The sequence below is a fragment of the Urocampus carinirostris genome, chromosome 15 (assembly GCF_059441175.1).
Source record: "Urocampus carinirostris isolate Australia breed hairy pipefish chromosome 15, RoL_Ucar_1.0, whole genome shotgun sequence".
Lineage (NCBI taxonomy): Eukaryota > Metazoa > Chordata > Actinopteri > Syngnathiformes > Syngnathidae > Urocampus > Urocampus carinirostris.
The window spans coordinates 9,526,673-9,542,137 of NC_142363.1; the positions used below are offsets into that span (position 1 = coordinate 9,526,673).

The following is a 15,465-nucleotide window of genomic DNA, read 5'->3' on the forward strand; positions in this document are numbered from 1 at the left end:
AAGGAAAATGTGAGCGGCTGAGTCTCCGAACACATTCCGAATCAGCCCCTCCACATTATCTTTATTTATTGAGGGAAGAACAGAGACATTTCTGTAGAAATGAAATGGTTAGAAAAATAAAAATGTATTTGACAACAGACTCTTGACAATACTTAATATGAGTGATGTGACTTGTGCGTCACATTGCGGGACATACAGTACGTCCTTCACACTGTAGACAGATAGAAGTCGCTTTTTGTCTATCCAGGGTTCCCGCGGATCCTTGAAAAGTCTTAAAAGGCATTTAATTCATCTAGAATAAGCCCTTGTCATTGAAATGTTTTGAATCCAATTTTTGTCAGTCTTGAAATTGTGAACACATTAATATGATTTATATTTGTTGGAACTAAAAAGATTTAGTAAGATTTATCGATTGTCCTTTTTAATAATTCACGATTTACTTTGGTGGCCGCATCGCATCACCACAATAACGGAACTATCAACACGGTGATGTGGTTTGAGTCGGGCGTTTCAGAGCAGACTAATTTCTTAGGTCTACCCGCAATACACATAGCAACTTCAGACACAGGTGTTTTCCTTTGGACGATCTGAAAGTGTCAATTTAATGTAAAGTGGCTGTCCAGCGAACCTTTTTCACGATGGCTGAAAGCTGTGCCAGGTAATGTGGTACGAGGCACGATGTATTGTCTACAAGTTATTTTATTTTATTTTTATTTTATTTTTTGGTCAACTTGGTCTTAAATTCTATTTAAAAAGGCAATTAAAAAAGTATTCAAGTATGGAATTTAACTTTCCTTAAGCTGTAGAAACCCTAAGTCATGATGTAGGTAACGTAAGTCATGTTTGTTTGCCTTTTTTTTCCTAAAGACAATGCTATTTTTTTCTGGCAGGTATCCAAACTTGGACTTTGGATGGAAGAAATCAATTGATGGCAAAACATTCACATCGTTAATCGAGGATAATGACAACAAGCAACAGTCAACTTATTTGATTTCATTAATGGATGACAATCACCCTCAGCCTTCCCAAGCCGTAGTCAATTGTTGCAAGAACTTTACAGACGGCTCAACCATAATTTCTTACAATGGTGTTAGTAATCTTCCAGATGAAGAGCACAGCCCCCTCCATTGCCATTGTTCCCAGTGTAGCTTACTTGAACTTGTAAGACCCGAAACAATGCAACTTTCTACCTCAGTTCCTATGCAGCCCTCTTCCAGTGTGAAGACTCCCAGCACATGTCCTCCACAGCATACTGATGATTGTACCCCAGGAAGGAACTCAGGTCCCAGGAATAATGCTACCTCAGCCTACAACCAGGCCGAACAATTTCTCAAAGCGAATCCGCGCAATCTTGTTGCTGTCCAGCACCCCAGTGAAATGGCAGTAGACAGTATAAGAAGCCTAGGACCCAACCCAGGCCTCATCTTGCAGGCCTTGACACTTTCTAACGCCAGTGACGGTTTCAACCTTGAGCGGCTAGAAATGCTGGGTGATTCTTTCCTCAAACATGCCATCACCACGTATCTGTTTTGTACCTACCCTGATGCCCATGAAGGCAGGCTCAGCTATATGCGCAGCAAGAAGGTGAATGCCTCAAATGCCTGTAATCCATTAACCGCAACCTAAGACCCCCATCCCCCCTTAAATCACTTTAGTGACATTTAATAGTTTATCTCTTAGGAACTCAACCACCCTCCCAGCATGCATTGTCTACACAGAAAACTTAAGATTTAACAAACGAGCTAGTTTACTTAGACTTATAAAAGAAGGAAAGATATAAGTGGTGGTGTCAGTCACTTGTAAATATTGTACTTTCTGACGCCTTCTTGACTGAAATCGTCATGACAGTTCTCTCAATCTCCTTTTGTTCCGTATATAAATTTCTTGCATATGCTTGAATATAGTTTTCTTTTTTGGGGGGTTTGAGTAGGCATTTAGACTGTATTAGAGACAATCCTTTCTTACTATTCATCCCAGGATTAAAAAATAAACTGCGAGCACGTGCGTGTAATTACTTTATTCCCCCCACTTATTTTCCTTCAGTGTACTGTGATTCGTGGCCGGAACACCGATGATAAAAGTGATACTAAAGCAGATAGGCGCGGCGGGCAAAAAATAAAATAAAGGCTTTTTTAACTCTGTTGGACATTGTTAACACATATTATATAGAGAAAATATGGAAATTTAAACTTTTTAGGGACACCTTAGGCTACGCATCCCACCTTTAAAGAAAGGTATATAATACTTGGACACATGGCTTTCTTGGCAGTTAATGAAATATTTGCAACATGGTGAATTCCAAGGAAAGGTCAAAAAGTTCAGAGAGGAGGTTATTTTTTACATCTTTCAAACTATCAATCTACCCTGGTCATATCCCTCGAGAGGGTTGACTGACAGCAAGACAAACGCATACAAAAACAAAGAAAATAGAAAAAGGGAAAAAGTAGCAAAAAACACACACACACATTTTTTGACCATGGCCAACCCATTCTTAACACTTCATAACTAAGGATATCGATATTAAAAATGGCAAAGAGGCAAAATATCTCAAGAGACACAATTAGAAGCACAGTTTTCAAGTTTGAAGCTCAAGGCAAAGCGGAAAAGCTGCATGGGCATGGTAAAGCTCACCTTCTGCAACAGCTGTTTGATACCTGAGGCAAAAAGTGGACTAAGGTCCCTTTTCAGCCAGTCAACCATTCCTCCTCTAGAGTTAAATCATCTCAAAGAAACACTGGCATCTTAAAAAAATAGAAAACAAAAACACAATATAAGGAGTTAAATTTAAGACAATAATAAGTGACAAGTAAAATAAAACTAGATAAAATGATTACTTAATATCCATGCTAAAATTTATTTTTGAGTCTCCATTAGAAAATATTATGAGTCCCCATTGACCTGATGTCCAGGCTGTGAATGGGGACCAACACGACCAAATGCTGCATCGCAATGGGTTTGGGCCTCACTCTGGGAAGGATGAGGAACCAGTTGGTGTTTAGAACACCAATTTCTTTTGAAAATAAGTTTAACAAATATATTTCATCCTTTTTTCACTAGGTTAGCGTTTAATCTATAAAGGTTTATTCCTAGAGCACTGCCTATATTTCTATATAACCATAATGGTTTTCTATTTTTCAAAAACGAATTATTTAATTATAATTTAATCTTTACAGTCATGTTTTTAATGTTCATGTTATTCTGCCTTTTCATTTTTTAGGTGAGCAACTGTAACCTTTACCGCCTAGGGAAAAAGAAAGGACTTCCCAGCAGAATGGTGGTGTCCATCTTTGATCCTCCAGTCAATTGGCTGCCTCCTGGCTATGTGGTCAACCAGGACAAGACAATTACTGACAAATTAGGTTTAGATGAGGTCAGTGAATTGCTGAGTGATACGATTTTCATGAGTTTTTTTCCGTCCGATCACCGATAATGCAAGTTCAACTTAAAAGGTATGACTTCAACTAAGAAACAAAATGAGACAAATCAGTTCGGCAATATCTGCACTAATTTGGACCAAATCTGCAAAAGGTAAAGCAACATGGTTTAAGCAAATCAGAGTTGATGGCAATTCTAATGAAATGGGAGACATAAAAGGCCACTAATAATGCCCTTCGATCGAGGAATATATGTCAAAATCCCCACATAAAGGCAAAATTATCACCAGAACTGTAATCAAAAATCTTAAAAACCCTGTGCAAAAACATGACTTCAAATGTATTATATATGTATTATGTGATATAAATTGGTACACAACTCCAGCAAAAAACAAAGGATTACTGTCCTCCGTCATCTTTTTGAGTTTTAGAACTTGTATAATTGGTTTACTTCTGACTTATTTTGTTCATGTTTATATTACATTGTTTGAAATGTAATTTTGATTTTGTTGTCTAATGGCAGCTACAAAATACTCAATTAAATATATGTGCCATCTTGCCTTTTTTCAGGCCAAAGAAAAGCTTATGTTTAACGGGCATTCTGGTAATGACAGTAGTGCAGAGATGACGGACATAAATGATGAGGCAGAGCTGCTTCTGAAGCTCGAGCCAAAAGATGATGTCAACATAGAGGATGACCTAGAGTACTACAATGAACACATCAAATTCATTGACAACATGTTGCTAGGATCTGGTGCTTTTGGTAAAAAGATTTCTCTGAGCAGCTACATGCCCACTCCAACCACTGTCGCAGGCCCATCCCCATCCCCATCCATGGAGACACCATATGAATGGAAGGCCCCAAAGAAACACCCAAACCCCTTGGCCCAGCAACACTCAGAGCCACTACCCTCTGTATCTTCAGCCGAGGACTTTGATTACAGTTCTTGGGATGCAATGTGCTACCTGGACCCGAGCAAGGCAGGTGAGGAGGATGACTTTGTAGTCGGTTTTTGGAATTCATCGGAGGAGAACTACGGCACAGAGGTTGGAAAGCAGTCAATCTCTTACGACTTGCACACTGAGCAGTGCATTGCAGATAAGAGCATAGCCGACTGTGTTGAGGCTCTGCTTGGTTGCTATCTGACAAGCTGTGGAGAGAGAGCTGCCCAGATGTTCCTTTGTTCATTAGGCTTGAAGGTAAGGTGACTTCATTTGTTCAATCTGATGTTTCTGTAAGATTGTTCACATTTCCAAATAAATACAAATTCTATCCGTCTCCTGTGACTGTTAAGCGACTCATGTTTGATTGACATCAAATGCGGCTTGCAAGGAAGAGGATAAATAACGTCACATGCAATAAATTTTTAGCGAAAATGCTCATGGATGCTACCACCGTGGCATATCTAGCAATTGGGAAGTTATTTTGCTACCAGAGGCAGATCAGAGTTGTCACCTCAAATATTATTGAAATCCAAAACCTCAATTACCCTCCATTGAATGCTCTCGGTGTTGTTTTCTACGCTACCCAAAAGAAAATGGAAATCAAGCAGCCGCGAACAAATTGAAGATAAATGAGTCGAAGGTTCGCAAGTAAAGGAAGCTTAAAAATGAACTCCTATATTGCTTGCAAGGAGCATATTATTGCCTCACATTAACGTGTGAGTAGACGGTAACCATAACAAAGCTCCCCAAAAAAGGGCGCCGTTTTCTTAGGTTAAAGCATCTCAAGATGAATAGCCCTCGTGTTGTTCTTATTTAAAGGACCATTTTGTACTTTTATTATACAGCTCACATGGAAAATTGAATAAAAACATTTCATTTTTCTATTGCTGGGACTAGTACAAGAAATGTTATAACATTTAAAGTTAGATAAAATATAATTCAATTGACCCAGATTTTTCTGGGTATTTAACAACAAATTGGCGGGTCATTTTGTCCCAAGTATAACAGGAGGGTTGAGTACTCGCAAAAACAAAACTACCACAGAAAATGCACTTTTAAAATGTAAATCACATCAAAATTGCAATACTTGTCTAAAAATTGTAATTAGTTTCCCCCCCACCCAAAATCATGCATCCCTAGTGCCATAAATTCCTGGTATTTGAAAGATAGGATAGCATTGCCAGCCATCGATTCATGATGTCACCATATTCATTTTTACAGTAAAATACACAAAACGACAAATTGGAAATGAACAGTGCAATTTTGTGTTCACAAGGATGTGGTCAAAAACACATGTCCTTGTTGTCCAACACTTACAGCTCAACACGCATCCCATGTTATTTAGCACTTATATCATATACTTTACTAAACGTCAAAATATTTTGCAAATTGGCAGACAAGCTTGTACATTGGAAATTTCAGCAGTGCCTATGTTCACAGCTCAATTGACGAGAGCCCCTTAATTTGTTGTTTTATTTGTTCTTATTTGAAACAGGTCTTACCTTTTGAGAAGGGAAGCTTGACTGACTATCTTAGTCCAGCATATGCAACCAGTGATTTGTGCTATGGCTGGTTGGAAATCCCACCGCGCTGTATGCTGGAACATACAGAAGCAGAGCGAACTCTCGCCCACCTTATTTCTGGCTTTGAGAATTTTGAAAAAAAAATTAACTACACATTTCAAAACAAAGCTTACCTATTACAAGCCTTTACCCATGCTTCCTACCATTACAACACAATCACAGGTGAGACTGCTTTTAATTGTTTTGGGAGGATGGTTTTCTTTATTTTGTCGTAATTGTTTAAGATAAATCAATTTAGTCCTGTCCTGTAGGTAATCATGATGTACTGTATATTGTCATTTTGTTATTTTGGGACTGTCCCACTTCATTAATTAAGGTCCAAGTCGCCTTTTTGAAGAGGGTAAAACCTTGAGCGAAATCACTTTATTGGCGTTCGGATTATGAATTAATTTTGTATCAGATCTCTTTCTAAGCAGAAAGACCCCCTGACCCTGTCAACGTATTCTTCTTTTTGACAGATTGTTACCAACGATTAGAGTTCCTTGGTGATGCAATTCTTGACTACCTCATTACTAAGCACCTTTATGAAGACCCACGGCAGCACTCGCCTGGTGTACTCACTGATTTACGCTCAGCACTTGTCAACAACACCATCTTTGCCTCTCTGGCCGTAAAGTATGACTACCACAAGTACTTCAAAGCGATCTCACCTGAACTTTTCCATGTTATTGATGACTTTGTGCAGTTTCAACTGGAAAAGAATGAGATGCAAGGCATGGACTCGGAGGTAATTGCTTTCATGTAGTGTCTAGGCCATGGGTTAGAGACCTTCTTGACTTAAAGAGCCATTAAAGCAAACTATTATGTGAGTGGGATCCATAATCATATATTTTAAGACCAAATTCAACTAAAATCCCATCTTCTCTAGTAAAAATGTGACTAAATATTGCCACAGAGGATACAGTATATTATGTATTTACCACAAGATCTGGGTTGAAGTTCTAACCTTTCATTTTCTAGCCACGAATCCTCCACATATTTGCTATTTACCTATGTCTTAAAAGTCCTAGACCGCATTCTTCATCACTTGTCATATTTTCAAAAGCACTCACAAAAATGTCCATAAAATGCTAGAAGGCATACATTATACTCACATGTGTATTCCTATGCATTTCATTGACCCAGAGAAACTTAAAAAATTGGAAAAAAAAACATTAAAATGGTGAGTATAAAGTTAGAAAGCGTCTACAGCTCTACTGGCAATAGTATTAAACACGTAGTACTAGTGTTAAATATTATAATGCAATCAAAAGAGCTACACCTGTCTTAAGCTCTATACGTTACCGACCCCTGGTCTGGACTAACGTTTGAAAATGTGACCGTGAGTGTGGCGGTTTAGGGGAATGTCAAACGTGTCTTCTTAGGAACATATTGGATAGCAGGTGTACACCTAAATGTAAAATGTAAGAGTAAAGCTCCCTCAGTTAACAATGGCAGGCAACACACAATCACAGACAGGCTAAACACTGTTGCATACAAAAAAAGGGGATAGAAAACAAATGTGCGAACCAGACCGGACCAGGCAATAAGGATCAAATGGTAGATTTTTGTTGTAATGTTGTCTTTTTGGCATATCATGGGTCACTTGAGGGTCCCAATTTAATGTTGTTTTGCATCTGTAAAAAGGTCTTTATTTTTGAGAACAGACCTGGGTTTCACAGTTTTGGTAAATTCCTGAAGCCAGTTGGCTTCCTTTTTAGTGGGTTATCATTAATATATTTTTGTTTTGATGACCCCCTTCTTTTTCCCTCTGTCACCCCATCTTAGCTAAGACGCTCAGAAGAAGATGAGGAGAAAGAGGAAGACATTGAAGTCCCCAAAGCTATGGGGGATATCTTTGAGTCGCTTGCTGGAGCAATTTACATGGACAGTGGGATGTCCCTTGAGGCTGTCTGGCAAGTGTATTATCCAATGATGAGGCCACTTATCGGTGAGTAGAAAACAAAATTTTTCATGAAGATAAATTGTGTAATTCTGTGAAATACAAGTTTTTTTTCCTTTATTTTCTTTCATTTATATTGTGTGTAGGATTGGACTTGGGCTGTATTTTCAGAACTAAAAGGTGCACCCCCATTAATGAGCAACTTATGATACATATATTTTTTTCATATATAAGGTGCACCATACTATAATAACAAAATCAAAATTACAGCACAGCAAGGGCTGGGGTTGCATTATAAATATAAAGATATGTATGCATTGATTGATCAGTTGAAATGTGTCAGTGATAAGTTGCAAAAATTTTGCGCTACAGGAATAGAACTTGAATCGCGACGGGGAGAGTGAAAGATTGTATCCATTATACTACTAGGGATACAGATGACACACGAAAAGGCATTACGTTTTATGTCATCGTCACATTATTTTAAGTTGCGGTACTGTATTGTAGATGTTATGGAACCAGGCTCCAATAACATCAGACATTAAACCGGTCCGTGGTACAGAAAAGGTTTGGGACCACTGAAATACAGTATTGTATTGGTGACTCAAAATGTCTTTACAATGTGCATGGGACTCTAAACTAAAACAAAAGAAAGGAGTCATTTGGTCTGCCAGAAAGATGTAAATAAATGCATGGCCACAATTATTCAACAACATCTGTCACTTACAATGCTTTGTTTAGACTAGAAAAAAATTAGGTTTAATACAGATTTTTAATCACTTTCTGGTTTTACCAGTTCTCTTAACAATTGTATCTGGTACTGTGACTAAAAATAGTGTGATAATGAGATAATATATATTGCCTTTTCCTACATCTTCCGTGTTTTATCTGGTGGTTAAGATTCAGCGATCCAACCATCGCTATCCAGTGCCTTTCCTTGTTTAGATCATTGTCTTGCAGTTGTAATTGGAGATACATTTTGACTCATCAATCATTACTCAAATATGATATTGCACCTTAATGCATTTCTAATTTATTCTGTAAAAAAGGCACACCAAAATATAAAGCGCACACACTCAAATTTCCGGCCAATCCGGGGGTTTTGAATGTGCCCTCCGTCCAGAAAATGCATTACTTTTTTTGTTAACAACTAAATACAGCTAGAAATGAAATTTCTCTCAAATGTAATTCGGTACTAAGAAAAAAAACAAAGTGTATAATTAGGTAGCAGATGTATGTCTCATGTTACCTTTTCTAATAGAAATATCAAACTCGCCTCTTTTGACCAATTCTTCAATTGATTATTATTCAAATAATTTAATAACCAGAATTAATGGCCAGAATTGTGTTTAACCAGATGCCCTTGTATACGTTTTTGTATGTCAACCGTATCATTAGTGGTCTAGTGATAAATTTTGAGTGCTCTAGGCGCCATTACTCTGGTTGCTATTGCAAACGATTTTTACCGATTATGGTCAGCAACACTTATTTTCTTTACTGTAGTCTCAATTTCGTGCGCCTTTTTGTACAGAAAATACGGTACTTTGCCTTAGAAAAGAATTGCTGAACTGATTTGTTTTCGTAACCTGAGGTTTCCAGGGATCAGAATGGAGATTTTCATTTTCAGCTGAAATAGCCAGGGTCCAGGGCGGAGCCCGGTGGGGGGTTTAGGGGGGCAAAGCCCCCCTGAAGTCAACGGCATTTATTTTATTTGCTATGTGAAAATTGCACTAGAATGAATTAAATCCAACAAAACAGAAACCATGTATTATATATATATATATATATATATATATTAAAAAATAATAATATATTGACATTAAAAGCATTTGTAATATTGATCATGATGATACAAAATAATCTATTTTAATCATGTTTATAACAAATTTTAAATTTTGTTTATCCTGTTCTAAATATTGTATAAACACAAAAGATAAAATCATTTCATAAATAAATAGATTTATAAATACCTCAGATTGGGATTTTCTGTCACACAGGGGAACCAGTGGTTGACTGCTGCTAGTATTTGAAGTGGAAGGATTTGAAACGGCCAATAATGTTGAACCGGTGGCTGCCGATTTTAAATGCGGATCCGAGTGCATAATTTGATCGCCGGCAAGCTATTTTTGCTTTGTGCTTATTCATTTTAGCATGATCGATCAGTGCCACACAACCTCGCGTACCATAATTGATCAGATCGACACAGTATAGACACTTTGCTTTCCCTGGAACATCACACTTTGCGATGAACTGGCTCAAAGTTTCTGTAACTTCCTCGATCTTTGCGCCGATTTTAACGTTTACTGTGACAGTCTTCTCCAGCCATGACCACTTAAATTTATTCTTGATTCCTTTATCAATCTCGGAGACAAAAGCCTCGTCTTCTTTTCTTAGTATTTTCATATTTACTTTTTCAAACACTCATTTCACCGTTTGAAAAGACCGGAAGGAGCGCCATGTTTGAGAAAGCCAATGCTCTGAACAAAAGCTCCGCTGATTGGTTATCAGCGAACCTATCGACCAATGGTCTAAATGCTAACTTGGGGTGATGAAACAGTCACGTATCATACCACACCCCCCCAAAATATTTTTTCATCGAATTTAGACGATTTACGGGAATGACCTTTGGGGTTCAAAAACAGCGGAAATCCGCGGATCCGCGGAAAATTCTGATCCCTGGGTTTCACTGAAATGTGCTCGATTTTCACTGTACTTTTCGATGTGCTTTCTTTCACAATCTCACCATGTAGAAAAATTTTCTGCAAACGTGCCCCGTTCTCCTGTCAGGGAGTTGCTCGAAATGGAACCTGAAACTGCTAAATTCAGGTAAGGCAATACTTGTTCATAGCTATTTGCTTCATAATGTCTTCACTTTGATTTAATACTATTATGTATGAGCTCAGTGTCTGACAAACGAGACCTATTTAATTCTATAACCAAGTGGATGTGAAGATTAATCCTCAAGTTCTCAACAATCACATTGAAGCATCAGACCCATTTATGATAAACTACAACAACAAAACATTAAACAAAATCAATAAATTATATCAATGCATTTAGTTATTTTGGCCTGCTGCTGCAATTTTCTTTTCACTCGTTGCGTTTGTATAGCCCTCATTTTGGGGGAGAGGAGGAACGCGAGTTTCACAGCACCAAACCTAATTGAAAAAGGAAAAGAACAGTCCTGTTGTTTTTGTTGAATCACACTGGCTCTTTTGTGCTTTTAAATTCCGTTGTAAGATTTGGATAAAGCTGTCAATTATGATTTCAAGATCATCTCAGCGGCTGTATAAAACGTTCCGGCGGGCCTTAGTTTTGACATATGTGGTCTATGGTATTGGTGTGTAACTCTTTTTTTTTTTTTTTTTTTTCCTGCAGCCCCGCAGAGAGAACTTATGACGGAAAAGTGCGGGTGACAGTGGAAGTTGTCGGGAAAGGCAAGTTCAAAGGAGTCGGACGCAGTTACCGTATTGCCAAGTCTGCAGCAGCTCGACGAGCCCTGCGCAGCCTCAAAGCCAATCAACCTCAGGTTCAAAATACCTGAGCTCCTGTGGCCATGAAGCACCTGTGGTGCCAATTATTCCGGAGAAAAGGCAGTATTTGCTATCTGACACTGCTACGTGTTTCCTGTACACTAAATCTAAGGCAGCCAGAGACCACTGTGAGAGGATGCAACAGAAGAATTTGACTTTTGCATTTAATTTTACATTTGTTTTTTTGTTATTTTTGCGCAAACACAATCTTTTCTTTTCTGTCTGATTTTTGCATGTTGAGCAGTGCTTTATTAACAAAACAAAGTGTTCAAATGGTCAGATTGCAATATCTGTTGCACCTTTTTGCCTCCTTCATAAGTAATTAAGATAAGTGCTTATTCATATACTTATTATATTGTCATTTTGTAAATAGTTGATTAAAACCTTAAATAAATTTATGTAATGATTAGAACGTGGGGGGATCAATTCTAAAGCCTGAAAAGTTATTTGCGTTATTTCTAGTGTTAATCAAATGCTAGATAGCTTTCAGATTTGATTACAGGTCAAGCACACGCACCGTTACTTGTATTGCTGTCGAATTTGAAATTGTCTTAATATAGTATTCTTTAGAGGGACAGTGTGAATTCTTTAGCTCCTCTTAGTGGAAGTAAGAACAAACTGAACTAATTAAAAAACAAACAATATAGATATAAATTCATTAAATATCAAACGTGAATTATTTTATCTACTCATATGATGAGAAATTTGTATTAATATTACACATGAGGCTCACCTTAATGGAGCTGTCCGCTATCTTGTGGCTACGGGTACCCTCAAAAACCTCGCGAAAGGCCGGTTATGAAATTAAGAGGGGAAAATGGTACATTTTTGTGCCTTTGAGTCTCCGTTTGTATTCTTTGTTGTGCTTTTTAGCGTTCGTTTTTTGTTGTATTCTGCGACATCTAGTGGTCTGATAATACACACTGTTTTTTAAACATAGCCATTTGGGAAATTATTGTAAAAAGGTGCAGTCACAGTGACCGCAAACAGAGATGGCAAAGTATGCATAAACATGTATGTTTTTAAACTCAGGCTAAGTAGCACCTGTCATTCATTCTGCAAAATAGATAAGAATGTACATTCCAATCTACTGAAATGTAAAATCAGTCATAAACTGCAATTGGTTATGGAAACTATGAAACTGATTATTTCTAGGATTTGTTTCTTGTGTATATGACAGCATTAGTTTGGCTGTTAAGGTTAGTTACATTTTGCTAATAATGGGTTGAATGCCACAGATTTCTCGTGATGATGATGTATAACATACTTAAATTTCATTTTCTTTTTTACAGTGGATAATTACATTTTTTTGCTCCACAGCCACTCGATTAGCACAGTTTGTAAAAACTTGGAATAGTAAGTTATTCTACCATTCAAAAGTTTGGAGAAACCCAGACAATTTGTTTTTGCCATGAAAAAGTCGCACATTTATTTATCCGTGGTTATCCGCGCAGTGGTTAGCGCTTGTGCGGCACAGTTCATGTCATGGGAACCTGTCGTGGGTTCAAATCCAGCTCCAGACTTCCTGTGCGGAGTTTGTATGTTCTCCCCGTGCTTGCGTGGGTTTCCTCCGGGCACTCCGGTTTCCTCCCACATTCCAAAAACATGCGTTTCAGGTGAATTGGCCGGTCCAAATTGTCCCTAGGTGTGAATGAGCGAATGAGTTGTCTGTCCGTGTGTGCCCTGCGATTGGCTGGCAACCAGTTCAGGGTGTCCCCTGCCCACTGCCCGATGATTGCTGGGATGGGCTCCAGCATCCCCGCGACCCTACTGAGGATAAGCGGAGCAGCTAATGAGAATGAGAGATGAGATATGTGTTCTTTTGCCCATATTATCTTTTTCCTTTGGTTCGCCATTCCCACATATGGCTTTCTATTTGCCACTCTTCGTTAAAGGCCAGCTTCTCGGAGTCACCGCTTCACCGTAGATATTGACACTGGTGTTTTGCGGGTACTATTTAACCAAGCTGCTAGTTGAGGAGCTGTAATGTGTCTATTTCTCAAACTAGAAACTCTAATTTACTTGTCCCCTCTGCTTGTTTGTGCAGCGGAGCCTCCCACTTCTTTCTACTCTGGCTAGTCTTGTACAATTTTCTGGAAGAAGTAGTACGCACTGTTGTATATCTTCAGTTTCTTGGCAATTTCTCGCTCAGAATAGCCTTCGTTTCTTAGAACAACAATAGATCCTCGAGTTTTACAGAAAACGTTCTCTTTCCTATCCATTCAAAAAAAATCATCACCCCCACAAATGCTCCAGATACTTAACAAACTCAAAGGAAGGTTAGTTTCATAGCTTCTTTAACCAGCTAAACTGTTTTCTTTTATGCTTACACAATTGCACAGGGGTTTTCTTAACCATTCAGTGGCAAACAGAACGTACTTTTAGAACACTGGAGTGCTGGTTGGTGGATATGGGTCTCATATACACATAGATATTTATTTAAAAAACAGACATTGCAGCCAAAATAGTCATATACCATGTTAGCAATGGCATGGTGTTTATTTCTTATTAGTGTAATGTTCATTAAAAAAAAAAGTGAATTAGTGACTCCTAATCTTTGAACGGTAGTGTATGTGTGCTGCGAATGCAGCTCAGGTCATCAGCTGATTATCCTTGACAATGGCATAATACACCGGAGTCTTTGCCTGAGGAAACCCCGAAAAAACATGTTTTGTTTCCCCCGGCAGGGTCTTTAGAGGATCCCACTAACTGGAGGGGGTTCTTTTCAATATCTTTACATCACTTACATGCACCAGCAAATTAGGTTACATGGTCCACAAAAGAAAAAAAAACTAGCATGTTTAAGTCAAGCGACTGCAGCTGGAATAAAAAAATGTAGGTTTTCTCTGCAACAATTACCCCAAAATGGCCGCCTCTAACACAAAAAACAATGCATGTGGATTACAGTTGGAGCGCCAAGAGTATTAACATTGACCCTCTCTTTATAGACATAATGACCAGCTCTATGCTGATTGGCTCGTTTTTTTTTAAACAGTTTCAATTGGGTGGCCCCACACCCTCTTGGAGAAACAAACTGTGTTTTCGAAGAGGTGTGGCTTGCCAGACTACCAACATCTCCCCACGCAAGTTAAATTTGGTTTGGGCATAATTGTTGAGTCATTTTGATTTTTTTTTTTCATTACCGTAAATTCCCGACTAGAAGCCCCTCTTTTTTTAATCACCATTTTAAACAATGCAGCTTTAAATTTGGTGCGTGGTTCGTGGTGGCTCTGAGGAAAATGGCAAGCTGCTCTTTTTCCACAGCGCATGCGTTCTAATTACCACCTGGATACATTTATGATGCCCATATGGAGGCCAAATAAGTTGTTTGTTTGTCAACATTATTCATAAAATGCACAAAAGAAGCAAAACGGGAGGTTTAACAGTACTTGATTGCAGTACAATGTTCACAACATACTCACGATATTTCTTTTTCACCCACAAATCAAATCCTCACTTTATACATCCCAATTGAACAGCAGTGGAAGTTATCAATAATGTACTCTTCTCTTTCCGTACCATCAGCATCAATGTCAGGTCGCCGAGTTTCCTTTACTCCTCGAGTAACGATATCAAGCGAATGCAATTCGGTCGGGGACTTCTGCAACCATTGTCCAAAAATAACAAGTGTGTCGTCTGGAAATATCAGACTCACATTATACGCGACATAGTCCTCATTCATGTGTTCTTTCGATGTAGTTAACATGTACTCGTCTTTGTAATTGCCATCTTGTATGGTCACATGAGCCGAAGACACGTGACGTAAACAACTCAAAAAAGACCTGAAAACGCCGCAGCTGGAAATTGATTCGGGTGTGTTGGGTTACACCGCGGTTGGCGTTCTGCAGCCAAAGGTTTTGACAGCAAATTCCCCACGCAGTTGGCGTCGGGTGTGCGCCGTGCTTAATATACTTAATTATTGTATAAGTGTAAGGAGATTGTGTGTTTTTGTCATTGGTCTTATTGTCATTTTCTAGACTAATACGCCCACCTCAATACCTCAGTGAAATGCATGTGTTTTCTGCGCTTTTTTTGTAAGTCTTGTTTGGTGCTATTTTTTTTCTATGAAGCTTGACTTTTTTAGGAGGCAGGGACACTATTACTATTTCATTTTTTTTTTTTTAAATGATCGATTGGTGGAGGAGGGC

General features: G+C 38.4%; 1 protein-coding gene across 2 annotated transcripts in view; it reads left to right on the forward strand.

The window, feature by feature from the left end:
- The window catches only part of dicer1 (dicer 1, ribonuclease type III), a 45,354-nt gene extending 32,904 nt beyond the window's left edge, over window positions 1-12,450 (forward strand). For both annotated transcript variants that reach the window (XM_088354138.1, XM_088354139.1), the window contains 8 exons: window positions 891-1,584; window positions 3,218-3,370; window positions 3,945-4,574; window positions 5,815-6,064; window positions 6,361-6,629; window positions 7,670-7,832; window positions 10,535-10,610; window positions 11,163-12,450. In XM_088354138.1, the coding sequence (XP_088210264.1) occupies window positions 891-1,584; window positions 3,218-3,370; window positions 3,945-4,574; window positions 5,815-6,064; window positions 6,361-6,629; window positions 7,670-7,832; window positions 10,535-10,610; window positions 11,163-11,328 (2,401 nt within the window). In that variant the 3' untranslated portion in view covers window positions 11,329-12,450. The remainder of the gene's footprint in view (window positions 1-890; window positions 1,585-3,217; window positions 3,371-3,944; window positions 4,575-5,814; window positions 6,065-6,360; window positions 6,630-7,669; window positions 7,833-10,534; window positions 10,611-11,162) is intronic.
- Window positions 12,451-15,465: the final 3,015 nt, after the last annotated feature.